At 45.2% G+C, this 15,536-nt stretch overlaps 1 protein-coding gene across 1 annotated transcript in view; it reads left to right on the top strand.

The window, feature by feature from the left end:
* PANK4 (pantothenate kinase 4 (inactive)) overlaps nucleotides 1-14,461 on the top strand; it is a 751,790-nt gene extending 737,329 nt beyond the window's left edge. The window contains exon 19 of the mRNA XM_069610204.1: nucleotides 13,940-14,461. Coding sequence (XP_069466305.1) covers nucleotides 13,940-14,153 — 214 coding nt within the window. The 3' untranslated portion in view covers nucleotides 14,154-14,461. The remainder of the gene's footprint in view (nucleotides 1-13,939) is intronic.
* The last annotated feature ends 1,075 nt before the right edge of the window (nucleotides 14,462-15,536 follow it).

Genomic DNA, 15,536 nt, shown 5'->3' with positions numbered 1-15,536 from the left:
TCTTCCTTCGACTGGTGGGGATAACCAGTCTACCTTCTTTTCGCCTTCCTGCAGCATCTCGTGGCCGCCTTGCCTGTGCCAAGCACCTCGGCAACCAGGATACCACATTTTCACCACTACCGCGAACCGAAAGGGTAGTACCTTTGGACCGGAGAACTCTGCAGCTGGTTTCTTCCCTGGCAGTGCAACGACCTTCAACCTTCCTCCACGACGAGACCTTCTCTTCCTCTGGACGACGCTGCGACTTGCACCCGCTGCCAGGAACAGCTGCCCCCGCTAAAGGATCCTCTCCATTTAAGGTACCGTGTTCCGCCTGGCTTCCCTTGCAACCGTTTGAACAGGGTGTATTAAATCCTCGTCTCTCGAGCCTGGGACATCTTAGCTAACTTTTCTGCACTGAACTAAACCTTTTTCGAACTACCTCCACAAACTTCAAAGACTCTGTGTAACTGTCTGATCTTGGGCATCTTCTGCCCGGCTCCCTTGAAAGTGGTCTGGCACCTAAACTTCCTTGCTCACCAGTAGACTGTGCCTTCGTAAACTTGCTTTGGTTTTTTAAAAAGTATTTAGTGTGTATGCTTCCATAATTCTGCTTTTCCCCTCCCTTTTTATTTAACTTGTTGGAGTTCCATCGGACGTTAAGCGCTCACCTCTGTCTGGAAATGAGTGGTGTTAACTAAGACTTGTCCAACAAGTAATCAGGGATGTACATATGATAATAGTGATTGTGTTTTGAACGTATCTTACCAATTTAGTGCTAGTGTGTTTTATAAGTGTGTGTTAAATAAATAAGTAAATACTTTTACACCCAAGCTCTGGTCAGTGTTTGCTTGTACTACTGTATTTCTGTACCTATTTTGTATGCTCTGTATACTGCCTAACGCTTCTTGAGGGAAGTCTGACTGCTCAGCCACAGCTACCAAGTGAATCTGTGTGGTACAGACTGCTACCAAGTGGGTTTGCTGCCAAACACCTGTAGTCTTAAATCTTTTGCAGTGGTCCCTAAGGGAACTGCACAGGTTTCTGCCTAACACCAAAGCAAGCAGCCCAGGTAGGGAACACATGCACGAAACAAAAACACAAAGGGGTAAATGCATTCATCATCATAAGTAACTTTATTTCGGCCCTAAGGCTATTAAAGTACACCTACAAATTAATAAAACAGCAATAAATATATACATACTTCCAGGATATAGTGGAACCAGTTCCAAGAGACCACTCCCACCCCCTTTAATCGACACCCCAGTGCTTCAATAGCCTCCTTTTAACATTGCCCCCAGAAACAGGTTTATAGTTCTGATGACATCTCCCAAAGTCCTTGTTCCCAATGGCACGGCCAGACAGCATGGAAGGGTGTGATCTAGTTCCAGAAGTGTAAACCTTACTGTGCGCATAATAGGATCTGACTTTAATCGCACTGATTTAAAGAGGGCAGCATTTCAGATCAAAACTCAATATTCCATTCACTATTCTCTGCTCCCTGAAGTTGATGCGAATAAGGGGAAAGGCGCACTCCCCCCGTGGCTGGAGTCTATTACAATTTGAGATATTCTCACGGGCTACAAACAAGAAGTCACAAATTGCACGCAGCCAGTCGGGGGCAAGCTTGGGGACATTGTGTGCGAATGCTACCCCAACCCAGCGGCCCCCTGTTCCTCTTGCTGTTTATCATGCCCTGCCCATAATGTCATCCACAGGCCCTGCGGCGTGCACCGTAAGGCCATTGTTGGATGCCACCAAGCCTTTCCCACCATCTAGTTTAACAGTTTGATGGCACTAAAAAAATAAAATAAAAAAAACTGCCCTCTGGCTAGACATCAGTGTGGAACATTGCATTCATGATACCTTGGAAAGTAAGGAGCTCTGTGGCTAGATATGAATGGGCAAAGTCTAGGTTGTGGTGATGCAAGAGGTACACTATGGCCTTCTATTCTGGAGATGTCGCGTAGAGCCAATAAAACAGCCCAGTGTGGCTTCTGAAGGATTGACCTGAGGAAAGTGTCGACAGCACAGTCGACATTTTAGGGCCTTGAAGGAAGATTGTTTTGTCTTGCAGATTGTTTTTGTTTTCCTCTGACATACGTACTGTGTTGTGCTTGGCAAGGTATGTCTAGGAAAAGCAGTTAGGCGTTCCAATGCCGCCTCCAAGGAACAGGTCTGACTGGAACTGCACCAAGGAGCTCTTTTTCCGTGGAGTGTAATGTGAATGAAAGGCGTAAAAGCCTTCAGTAAGGCTTTTATGCCTTTCATTCAAATCATGCTCCATTTTCAAGCATTTGTGTGGCAGGCCGCCTCCCTTCTTCTCTGCCATACAAATGCTCCAGCATTTGCATCGGCAAGCCTTTTCATGCTGGTACAAATGCTGGAGATCCCTACGGGTTCCACCAGCTTTATTTTGTTTATTGCATTTGTGTAGTGGCCGGACCTTGAGGTAGCACAGCGCTTGAACAGTGTGGAAGTATCATAGTCATGTCAGTTGAATGAGGACAAGGTTGAATCAGTCAAATTTGTTAAATAGCCACTTTTTCGAGGTTTTCTGAAGGTTGGGTAGGATTGTTCGTCTTTCATGGTGTGTGGAAAGGAATTCCAGAGGGTGGGGCAGTGACCGTAAAGCTGGAGCCTCCCGGTTGCGTGCTTTTGAACTTAGGGGTGAGAAGTGAGATGAAGGATTGTAATGTGCACACAGTGAGCTTTCTGGAGATGCCATGGTTATGCTGCACTGTGGATTTATCGGTTTAGCGATCATCAGTTTAGAATTTGATGCCGGGTTTAAGTGGGAGCCAGGGGGCATTGAGTTTAGCTTGAGAGATGTGGTCTGTGCATCTCATGCCCAAAGCTGCTCGAAGAGCGTTGTTCTCTAGTAGTTGCATTTTCAATAGGTTCTTGGCAAAGGTTCCCATAAGTAGGGCATTACAGTAGTCTGGTTTGCTGCCTATGATGGCTCTGGAAAGACTGAGGCAGTTGTCAGAGGTCAGACATTGTCTGCTGAGATGGCATAAAGCCAGAGGACCCATATGGATCCATTGTTTGTTTTATTAGTATTTTCAAACATAACCAGCAGTTTTCCACCCTTAACACCCCAAACCCTTAACATAATGTACAGCACATCACAGTTGCACATTCTGCCTATAGCCTTTCAAGCTGCCTCTACGCAATCCTTGATATCACAATTTGGATCGTCGATAGGGTTCCGTCCAGTGCCCTCAATGTGAGTATAATCCCATTGTGTGTTATTGCAGGGGGGGGGGGGGGAGTACTGCCCCTGTATCCTCTATAAGACTCAATTTCCTGATGCTGTTGAGGTATAGGCATGCGTCTCCTGTGGCTGTGTCATCAGATGGTTTATGTATGGGCCCCAAATGTCTTTCGTTCCTGCTCGGTTATTTGTTAGGGCACTATATTCTGTTTCAGCTTCATTACAGCATAGAGCATCAGCCCTCCATTGATCCATCTTCTGAGACTTGCCCCCCCCCCACCCCCACACCATTGGCACCTGCCTGTTAGCTAAAATCAGTTCCTCACACCTTTAGGGATCAGCTTTGTGTATCCCAGCAGTGCTATCAGCGGGTTCCGTTCCTATCTGTCACCTGTTATTTCTTCCAATACATTAAAGATTTGATCCCAAAAGGAAGAGATTGGAGGACATTTCCAAGCTGCATGCATAAAGTGTTATGACATATTGCACAGCCCCTGGGGGTTTCCAGAAAGAACCTCTGGAGTTGATCAGCTGTATAATAAAATTGGTGCAGGTATTTAAAGTGAATTGGTTTAAATTTCGTATTAATAGCCACCTTCCTAGTTCCTTTGCAGCAATACCTCCATTCCTCATCGGATAACTTGCACCCCAGTGATATTTCCCATTTTTCTCTGGAGCAAGCTGTCGGTCCCATCCTATGATTAACACGCATGTCAAATATAGCTGAGACTACTCTGCCACTGTATCCCCCCTGGATAACCTTATCAAGTATGTGGGCCACCTCAGGTTGCTTAGGAAAGGGGAAAGGTCGGGAATATCTGCCGCACAGTTTCTCAGTCTGTAATACGTAAACACATCTAGGGCGTTGAGGACCCTTCTTGCTCAGAGTTCCTCCTAAGGGGATTGCCCAACCGGGAAAAGATCCCTGTAACAGGTTATCTGTTGTCTTTTCATAAGAGTAACTTTGTTCGCTAGTAAGGGGAATCCCAGGTGTATGTAAGATCGTTAACTCCGTGGAGTACAAGATGTTGCCCTTAGATTTGTGTTCAATACACAACCATGCTCTACAGGTCAATTTGATTATGTTCCCTGCTTGTAATGTTCTGTCGGGTGGCGTAAGGATCATCAACCGTAATGGATATGGTGCTGCTATCGCCTGCTCCACCTCCACATGTGTTCTGTCGCCTCTCTCCCCGAACCAGAAGAGGAGAAAGCCGTCCTGGGCCGCGTTATAGTAGCTTTTAAACTCCGGTAGTGCTAGGCCTCCCGGTGTATTGTTGCTGTCAGTTTGTCCAATGATATTCTGGCCCAAATAAACCTCAGTATGGCCGATCAAAGGTCATGGAAATACTCTCCAGAAAGCGCTCACGGGACGTTGAGGAACATGTACAAGAACCGGGGTAATGGCACCATTTTAATCAGGGTGATTCTGCCATAGAGGTTAAGGGGCAGGTTCGCCCACTGAACCAATGTAGATCTGGCTTGTTCCAATACCTTGTGATAGTTATGTTTATATAGTAGAACTGTGTCCCAGGCGATGTTGACCCCTAGGTATCGGGTTTGGTCCATATGCACTGAAACCCCCACTCGTCTAAGTATTGGTCCACCTTCCCCGTTAGTGGAAATAGGACTGATTTGGTTTGAGTTTACCCTGAGCTCTGAGAATTCTCCGAACAGGAGAACATCACGCATTATTGGATCTAGGTTGTGCTTGGGGTCAGTGATAAACACCATGTCGTCAGCATAAAGAGAGATAACCACTCTGACTATACAACTGATTCGTCTATGCAGGTGACTCTCCCTTATCTGTGCCGCCAGTGGCTCTATCGCCAGCGCACATAGCAGTGGCGACAAAGGACAGCTCTGTCGTGTGCCTCTCTCCAGTTTTATGTTCGGTGTGAGAAGGCCATACATCCTTATCTTAGCTCTTGGTAGTGCATATAACAGTGACACCATTGAGATAAATGTTTCTCCCATCCCCATCCTACGGACTACTCTGAACAGGAAGGGCCACTCCACCGAGTTGAACGCTTTAGTGGCATCCAGCAGGGCAGCTAGTATAGGTTCCTCCTGTTGTACCGCGGCTATCGGTCTGAACATCCTCTGTATGCCGTGTGAGCTGGAGCGCCCCGGTACAAAACCTGCTTGATCTGCCTTTATCATCTTTTGCATCAGGGGTGCTAACCTAGATGTAGATGCCAGTATCTCAGCCAGGATTGAATTATCTATTTTGATGAGGGAAATGGGTCTGTATGACGAGCAGTCATTTGGGGCTTTATCCGGTTTGAGAAGCACCACCACCACTGCCTCTCGAAGGTAACCAGCCATCTTGCAGACTCTGATGAAACATCTGTGGTAAATATGAGGCGAGTTTCCCAGCATAGTGTTTGTGGAACTCTGCTGTGAATCCATCTGGTCTGGGGGATTTCCCAGACGGAAGGGACCTAATGGCTCCCTGTACCTCTTCCAAGGACAACGGTCGACTCAGCCATTCCCTCTCTTCTTGATTACACCAGTACAAGGCTACCTCGTCTAGATGGGCGTTTACTTCCTCCTGGGAGTCATGAATGTGGGAAGAGTACAGCTGTTTGTAGAACTGACAAAATTCCTTAATTATCTCTTATGCCCGGTTTGTCCTCCCCCATACTGTCTCACTGCTGCCTTCCTTGAGAGGAATTTGGCTTCTCTATTCGTTTTTTAATCTCCGTCTGTTCCGTTAGTGTCAGTGTGGGTGCTCTAGTCTATAGTCCCCTTAAATGGGCCTTGGTATTGGCCCTTATCTGTTTCAATATCCCAGATTCCCTCGATATGCATTCTCCCCTCATTACGCACTTCAAAAGTTCCCACAGAACCCGATTCCACTGAATCCTCATTGAATTAAAAAAAAGGTGTCTGTGGCTCCGGTCAGGCCCTCTCGAAACACTACATCCATGAGCCCTTCACTCGTAAAGACCCAGGGAGCCCTTTCCTTCCCTCAGCCCTCAAGCTCCACAGCCAGTAATACCGGTGCGTGATCTGATGTGCGCCCTTGGATGTCTACCCTTGTCACTGTGCCCATTAGAATGTGTGAAATCAGGAAGAAATCCAACCGAGATGCTGAGTTGTAAACTTGTGAGTGGTATGTGTATCCATGTGCTGTTTGGTCTCAAATTCTCCATACATCGCCCACTTCCCATGTTAGACACATGCCCTCGGGTTTGCCGATCCCCTTGGGTGCCTGGCGGTTTGCCCCCAAGTGCGGTCCTGGACTGGGTCCAGGACCATGTTGAAGTCGCCTGCCCAGATTAGTCCCCCAGGTGTTAGCCTTCCATAATAATTGACCAAGGTATATAGTTTACCTTGTACTATCAGACACCGCCCCTCCTGATCTTTCGCTGTAGAGATCAACCGGAACCCAATGGCTTTATGAACAAGTATGCACACCCCTCTGGCATACGATGAGTTAGAGGAGAAATAGCAATGGCACCCCCAGTCTTTCCCAAATTTGGATTCTACCTATGGTGTTGGAGGCGTTTCCTGTAGGAACGCTATCCCCACCTGATGCCTTTGCATATATAGCAGTACTTTACGACATTTGGGCGGGCATTTCAACCCTCTCACATTCCATGTGTTTCTAAGTGACCCAGTTGTTACTTCTTCATGTCAACATCCCTTACCATGATTTAATAGCTCGCAAAACATCTCTACAACTGGTATCTCGTAGCTCAGCATGATAACGTGACTCGATTCTTGTGTGCTTCCCCAACGATACCTCCCCTCCCCTTACTCCTCTGTACCTTGTTACTCCTCCCCATCTACAGACTTCCCATCCTTTCCCCTCCTCCACCGACAACCCCAACCTGTCAGTAATACAAACTCCCTTCCCTGCTCTCCCTTCCCTGCTCCCCCTACCCCTGCTGGCAACCCCAACAGGTCAGCAATAATTCCCCCTTCAAATTTGAGCTTCCGCATGAGGGGCTGATAGGTGCCCAGTCCTCCATCACACCTCTATAGTGTCAGCACTCGTTCCCCAGCTGACAAAAATGTCCTTTCGCAACATATCGTCCTGCGGTTTACTGGTGGAAACCAGTGAGGTCACATGCAGTGTCATCCGTTATTTCCCTGCTGTCTGGGATTCTGTTGTTCGAGAAAGACATGGGCCTCATCTGGAGTATGATAGAAGAGTACTCGGTCCTCGTGTTATATGCATAGTTTAGCGGGAAACATCATGGCGTACCGTATACCTCTCTCGTAGAAGTTTCTTCACAGCCATGTATGTTCTCTGTGAGGCTTGTACGAAGTCCGAGAAGGGTCATTTTTCCCTTGCTTTGCCCAGGGCGAGGTCCCTATTATGATAGTTCAGCATTCGAGCTATGATGGGACGTGGAGGGGCTCCTGGTATCGGGCGCTTCCCACTTGGTATCCTGTGTGCCCTTTCACTATGAATACCGCTGAAAATTATTTTGCGTCAAGTGTCTCCTTCAGGATCTCTTCAACTAGGGACTCCATGAATCTCTGCTCCCCAGATTACAGCACTCCTATGATCCTCAGGTTGTTCCTACTGGATCTGGATTCAAGGTAGTCTTGCTTATCCGCTAATTCTTTCAGCGCTCGTCTCACTTTTGTCATTTCCCTGGACGTGGAGGAGTATTCATCTTCGACCACTGAAACTCAAGACCGACCTGCATGTGGTCCAATTTGTGAGAGCATACATTTTTCCATCCAATAAATGTATGCTATTCTGCAGTTGCTTAAACATTTCTTTAATATCTTGGAACGCCCCAGTGGTGTCATGATCGATGGGATGGGTGCTTCCACTTGGTAAGTCATCCAGGGTCCCATGGTTCTTAGCGTGAGAAGGAGTGCCAAATTGTAGCTTGGACTGTTGTTGTTTCCCTCCCTTGTCGGGTTTGGGTCTAGCAGCTCGGGGGGGGACACGCCACTAATTTGTGGATTTGGCAACTGTTGATCTGTCCCAGTGTCCTGGGGCAGTCTAATGGTTTCCCACGGAGTGCCTCCTGTTGGCTCAGCTTCCAGATGGGCCTCCTCCCCCCTCCCCCCCCGTAGGTCTGCAGTACGTGTCTCTCTGTTGGTTGCCGGCCGGTGTTTAGTTTCTTTATTTGTACCGCACACCGAACCCTCGGGTAACTGGGCGCCAAGGCTTGTGCAAGAGTTACAGTATACACATCAACAGGCTAGACATCTGTTATGGAATAGACATCCACAGGCAAACCATCAGTAGGAGGAATACAGTAGCAGTAATAGACCTAGAAATAAGTGCAGAATGACCAGGTTACAAAGGGGTCGATACAAGGTTGATTCAATTACAATGAGCGTTGTCTCAGCGTTCCCCTTATAAGATGTTCCAGAGTCTAACCCACCTTGCTGTCTCTTCCCCCGACGTGTGGTCTGTCTCTGTCAAAGCCGGAGCAGTATTCCTTGGCTTTCTAGTCCACCCTCTGGTTGTATAAGGTGGTCTGCCCCTTATATGTTGTACCCTTGTGCTCCCCCGGGTGGGTGGCTCTGAGCGTCCTACAACATAGTCGTATTTGCTGGAGCCTGTTACACAGTCCATACCCCAGTGTGGTTGAGGGTTAGTTGAGATCGGGGTTCTCCCTTGCCATCTCTCCTACACCCACTGTATTACACTTTTTATGGGAGAGGGGTTGGTTAGATTACAGCTGCAGGCTCTCAGTAGTATGTGGCAGGACCTCGATAGACCCTCCTGTGCAGGCACGGACCTTGTGTAGATATCCAGAAGTTCCTTGGCCTGCTGCGGGTGGCGGCCAGGGTTGTGGTAGTTGATCTGGTTGGTGCTCCACCCCCCTAGGAACTCATGATGGTTTGGCTAAATCGAGCCTGGTCCGCTCAGGTGGCCCCCTCCTCCCTTCTATGTGTTCAACGATCTCCGGATGTTGCTCGGCTTAAATCCCATCTCATTCAGGGTATGGATAAAGGCCAGATTGCCTTATTGATGATCCTTGATCTTTCCGCTGCCTTTGACCTGGTGGACCGTTCGATTCTGTCCACCAGGTTGAGAGAATGCGTGTTATTCTGCAGAGGCCATTCAATTGATATCATCTTTCCTAAAGGATAGGCAAATCAGAGTTGCTAGCGAACTGGCAGAAGCTGATTCCATGCTATTATTGTATGGAGTCCCACAGGGAGCATGCGTGTCTCCATGTTACTATAACATCTTCATGATCCCCCTTCCAGATGCTGGAAAAGGAAGGGATCGTGTTCGCCAACTACACGGACGACACGCAATGCATATTACCTATTTCAGGAATAGACCAAAAAGATGAAGCTTTTATCAATGCAATTTATTCAAAAATCCAAAATTGGATGGTTTCTAATGGTTTAGCCTTGAACAGTGCTAAAACTGATCTCCTCCTCGTAGGTTCTCCAAGCAAATTGGACAAACTGGGAGTTGAATATAAGAACTTCAACTTGGACAACTGTTTTATCAAAATTTTGATTAAGGTCAAGACCCTGGCCGTGTGTCTGGATATACATCTAAACATGGAGGCGCAGGTAAATAGCCATGTCTCGTCAGCCTCTTATTTTCTTAAACTTTTCCGCCATCTTCGCCCATTCATCTCTGAAAAAAATTCAGAAACACTGGCTAAAGCCATTCTTGGCTCAAAATTAGACTATGGATGCAGTCTTTTGGTGGGTATCCCCGAGACGGAGATCCATCGCCTCCAGGTAATTCAGAATGGGGCAGTGAGAGTAGTGAAGGGCCTGAGCAAAATAGATCATGACTCTGAAGCCAGAAGGAGCCTTCATTGGCTACCGATTGGAGAAAGAATTTGGTTTAGGCTTCTTATCACTCAAAAATGTATTGTAGGTCAAATGCCATCATATCTGAAGGAAGCCATAATCGTGAAAGACAAAGGAAGGTCACTCAGACCAGATAACTCAAATACACTTAATGTACCATGGCATAAGACCAACACAACAAGACAGGGGTCGTTTGAAGTAGCGGGCCCTACCACCTGGAACGCCCTTCCAACCTCACTAAGAATGCTGGTTTCAGCAGAACTCTTTAAAAAGAAGCTGAAGACATTGCTCTTCGCCTAGAGATCTGTTGGTAGAGATTCTGGATAGATAATAGCCTTGCTGCGCTGTGTAGTTTTGTTTTGTTTGTCAGTCTGCGCCCATCAGCCTTCGGGTACCAGGTGCGCATTACAAATCTCTTAACATAACATAGGCGCGTCCCTCGCGGTCTGTCCGCCAACGTCTGGAGCATGGGGGGAGGTGGTCCCACCCACTGTGGTTTTTGTCCCTATTCCAGCGCCACAGCCGTGGTCTCATGGGCAAAAGCAGCACCCACTGACCAGGGATGGCAGCCCCTTCTCAACAGGGTGAGATCTGCATATTCGTGCAAGCATGCCAGCCAGAGTTTACTCACTTTGCACTGTGGAGTGCAAACGTGCAGGGCATAAGGTGGCTTGCATGCGTGTATGCCACCTTCTGGCCCGCACATTTGCACCCCATAGTGTAAATGACTCAAATTTGGTGGCAACAAGCTGCCTATTTTAGTGTTACTGTAACGGCTCCCCACCGTCAAATTACATTGAGGAGCAAAATGAGCTCCCAAGTGTTTTGAAAAGTCGGTAATGTATTTCTCTGAGGCATCTCGGATGCTGTAGCCCAGACCATTCAAAGCCGATCCACATGAACGCTTTCTACAGTCCTTCACTATTGAGTATTTCTGAGGTGACACATTCTGCTCGGAAGCCTAGCATACACATTGCAATAGATTAACCGAGGGTCAGTTAGAAACTGGCTAACATGGCTAATAGGTGCTTGACCGTTGTAGATGAAACGGGCGGGCGCCCTTCGTGAACAGTTTTCTCACATGCTTTTTCTAAAATCATCCCACAAGAACTAAAAAGGTGACATAAAAGAGTGAAGAGATGAGAATGTCATCATCTAATTCAGACTTGCGTGCCACTGGTAGCACCCACTTCTGCCCCATGCTAAGCAGATACCGCAGAACAAGGATCTCCAGTCGCCAAATACGCTCGGTCCAGTACAGTGTTTTGTACACTGGCAGGAGGTTGGCTGATCCAGAGAAATCAGTGCCACCGCTCCTGTCCAGTAGATTCCAGAGCTTCCCACCCCATGCATTCAAACCCAGCATCCCTTTGCCTGCGCATCCTTGGCTGGAAATTGTCAACCTGGAAGGGTGTGGAGAAAAACAAACCAACCTCTGTATTGTTATCCCCTACTGTTGTATTATATTTGATTTTTCTGGGTGCCATGATGCTGTACAGTCACTTCAAGGTACACTGAGAAGATTGGGTTTAGTACCAAATGGTGCCAACCAAACTAATTAACTGCCCGGCTCCCTCTGATGCATAGGTGTCCCATACTACAATCCTTCGCATAGGGGTGCTGATCATTTCTCAGTTCTTACAAGTGACATCTCGCCCAGTCCCACAAGTGCACTTATTGAGTTCACTGGAGAAATGTAAACTGCTGAAAGCGAACAGGCCACTGTTACAACTCACAGGTTTTTGTTGGAAAGATTTATTTTTTTGGTGTGCAAAAAAGTAAGTTGTAGCTGACCGAATGATTGACTGTAGTGCTCAATTCCCCAAAAGAGAGTATGCTGGCTCTGGCGGCACACATTGAGGATTTAGATCAACCAGCAATGGGGAGATTTTCTGAACAAGCGGGTACGAAAGAACTTGTTGAAAAATGGAAGGCTGTTTGATATTTATCTGACTTGCGTGAAGAAGGCTCTGTCACCAGTGGTTATTAAATTAAGTCTGGGATCATTTAGTAGGCGAAGGCAAGGAGGTTTTATGGAACAGTTAAGCATATAAGGAATCAAATTTCAAATGTACATTTAATTGAGTGCTTCCAGGAAGACACTTCAAACGCAAGTAAGCTATTTAAAATCACACTTCTGCAAATTAGCAGTTGTTATACAGTGATTAACAATCTAGCACTCGGTCTTTCTGTGCATGAGTCGCACTGTCAGTAATGCTCTTATTTCTCTGTCGTTATGGTCTGCTCTCACTGTCTTTCTGTTGGCTCAGTCTGTTTTTTTTTCTCTTTTCTTTCTGTCTCCCTTTGTTAGTGTGATCTGTTCTTTTTCCGTCTGTGCACCCTGCTAAGTGTATGGACATTTTGAGAGATGCCCTGATGCGTGTTCTCTGTAAAAACTTTGCAAACTGGATCTTTTCTGACGATCATGCCCAGTATATATCGTAGTCATAATAAGAAGGTTACACTTCTCATACTGCCCATAGCACATTTGTCGAACCTTAATGTAAACATATGCATTATTTCCTATTCTGCTCCTTCAAAATAGCCAGATGACAAAAGGAAAGGGTACAAATAGTACCAATTGGGGTTCTGGCTGCTTTGCATTCAATCAAAGCACATTTTGGGAACATGAGAACGACCATGTTTATATTTGACAAATGTTCGTGACAAAAGACTGTATGCTTGAAAAAGTACATAGTGCACACTATCATGCTTGCTCATTTCTTGCTCATCCTAACATTAAAGTATGTGTAATCTTGGATAGCCTTATGATTTAGATGCAATAAGATGATCAAATGGATGTAGTATCCGTCACTCCATTGGTATCCAAAGATTGTCAAATGGTTCCTCTCTCCATGCTGAATTTTAGAAGAGAAAGGGCTGACACAGGAAGCGATCTGCAGAGGCATCCTGCGACAATTCTATAATTGCAGAACAATCAAGACAATATAGAAAAGGGGGTTAAGAGATAACATAGAACTATGTTATGTACGTATTAACATTTAAGGATGAAAATGACAGGGTTATCACATTGCATATCATATGAAATTTATGAATTGTGCAATTAGGAATTTGTAATAGTTCTAATACTCATGGCTATTTATTGCCTTCCTTGTTTAGGGAGGGTGTTGCAGTTTAGTGTCAGTGCATTTGGTGAATGTTCTAATTTGCTAGCTGTGACTGTTTTTTCCTAAACCTCGAATGTATGGGTTTCTATATCTTCCTGTTTATTCCATTGCCCCTTAATTTCAGAGCAGTTGTGATGAATGATGAAGGCACTGATCAATGGCCAACAGAATTGATTTACAATAAATTTCCAATCTGTTTTTGCGTCCTGGAGATTAACTTCTCCAATTAGCTATGGTTTACTACGGGTCATTGTCTCACTGGTACCCTATTGGCTGTAAAAGTGCTTAGCAAACAGTAAAATAATGGGAATTACAGTTCTAGTATATCTATATACAATACAGGTTACCCTTTATTCAAGCTTTCCTAATTTTGGTTGATTAAGAAATTGAAGCACAGTAAGGTAGTGATTTGCGTATAAGACCAGAATTTTTATAAAGTATGTAAGCCATAGTTTGATTTTCACTTCACCGTTGAGATCCTAGTCATGAGACATATATTCCCTTCAATAACTAAACTTCAGTTGTATAGTATGTTTTGATACAACAAGCGTTTTATCAATTTCTGCTGGTTATATTGATTTTTTGTCTTCTAGCTAAGCCTCCTTTTGCAAACTGAATTGATGTGTAGATCATGAAATGCTAGCTATTGGTGCCACCTTCTGTTCAGATGGAAGTTAGCTGTTCATGAACAACCACTTCATAGGTTATTGTGACTCCTTGGGCAGTGCTTTGATTGGGAGATTGAGTACCTTTGTACTGCGTGTTGGCTTTTTGCAGATTGTTCAACATCCGATTGGCTGAAATAAGCGTGTTGGGCAGTTTCCCCATTTATTATTGTGTTCTTGTTTTGCAGCCGCTTGGACAAAGGCCTGTCGATGCTGGTTAGGGAGAGGAAGACTGATTTGGTCATCATCGAAGGGATGGGCCGCGCTATTCACACCAACTACTATGCAGCCCTGGAATGCGAGAGCCTCAAACTTGCTGTCATCAAAAACTCCTGGCTCGCCGACCGCCTAGGGGGCAAGCTGTTCAGTGTTGTTTTTAAGTATGAAGTGCCGCCAAAGTGACATTAGAAGCCCAACCACGTGGCATGGACTTGCACTAGGATTCACAGCTTCAGTTGTAAAGAATGTATTTTTAATAAACACAGGGAAGGGATTGTTCCAATGCAAATCTATTTATATTGTGCTTTTGTGGAACTGAAAAGCAATATACAATTCACCATATGTAAATTTATACATTATGTATGCCATCCATATTCTTTATTTTGATAAGTAAAGCTACAGCACTTGTGATTAAATTGAATGTTCCTCCTTTTTCCGTTGAACAGTGAGTTTAACTATACTGCAGTATCAATTAAATGTATTTTTAATAAGCTGTGTGTGATGTGTCTTCCGAATAGCAGTTGCACCATGCAGAAGTGTTTACATTTGGATTGGACTGACGTGATAATAGTGAGAATATTTCCCTCCCAATTGAGCATGACTCCCCATGTAACATTCTTCAGCATATTATAAGCAAGGACCTGTGCTCATCTACATCTGACATGATTGAAACCCTTTTCTTTCCCATCAATTGTCTATTTTAGGAAGCAATTGAAAACCATCTACCAATTTACATGAACTTTGAAACAATTAGATATTTGGTCCTGGCAAAGGGAAGGTGTTTTCCAGGCCATCATATTGCTGCCGTCCCATGGATGCTCGTGCAATAGAGGGTGCAGATTCTGTCTTGGACATGGTACCAATCCAGTGATACTATAGCAGCGCAGGCAACAGTTGGGGATCATTTGTTGGGGTAGCTCTCATTGGACATGCCTAGGCGTAAGGCTTTAGAGTTAAAAATCAAACATTCATTTCTATAACAATAGTATCATTCTTATTTTGTACTATTCCAGAAATTATAATGTTCAGTATTCTTGATCACGTATATGTAGAGCTGAACACAATTAATCTAATACTCAATTTCTCATATCATCACATCCATATACTACAGCAAAATACTACACAAAATGTGCAGTCATTAACAAAAATCACTGCAAACAAGCAACATGTTATGTCATAACTGGTCAAACATAGTTTACACATGTTTTCCCAATCTGGTAATGGATGTTGCGACTTACTTTACCACAAAGGGGATTTATTCTTTGCTCTTCCCTTTCTTCCTCTGATTCTAATTTAGACTTTATCCATTCTTTCTCAATCTGCCTCTGCATCTATGTCTACCTTTTTCCCTTCTCACTCTGCTACTATTCGCTATTTAGCCTGTGTCCATCCCACTGCCTCTTGTTCTGTTCCTTTACCCTCTTACCTTTTTTCTCAAGCTTTATCCTTTGCTGCTTTCTTGCCTGACTCTTCTCTGCAATATTTCTTTATCTACAGCTCTGTGTGCCTCTGCATTTAAGCATGTTAGTATTCCTCATCTCAAGCCTTCTATGATCCTTCTTCCCC

Source organism: Ambystoma mexicanum, chromosome 8, assembly GCF_040938575.1.
Source record: "Ambystoma mexicanum isolate Mex_15411 chromosome 8, UKY_AmexF1_1, whole genome shotgun sequence".
In the NCBI taxonomy this organism is placed as follows: domain Eukaryota; kingdom Metazoa; phylum Chordata; class Amphibia; order Caudata; family Ambystomatidae; genus Ambystoma; species Ambystoma mexicanum.
The sequence above is the reverse complement of the archived record's forward strand: the minus strand, read 5'-3'. Positions and strand labels throughout refer to the sequence as shown.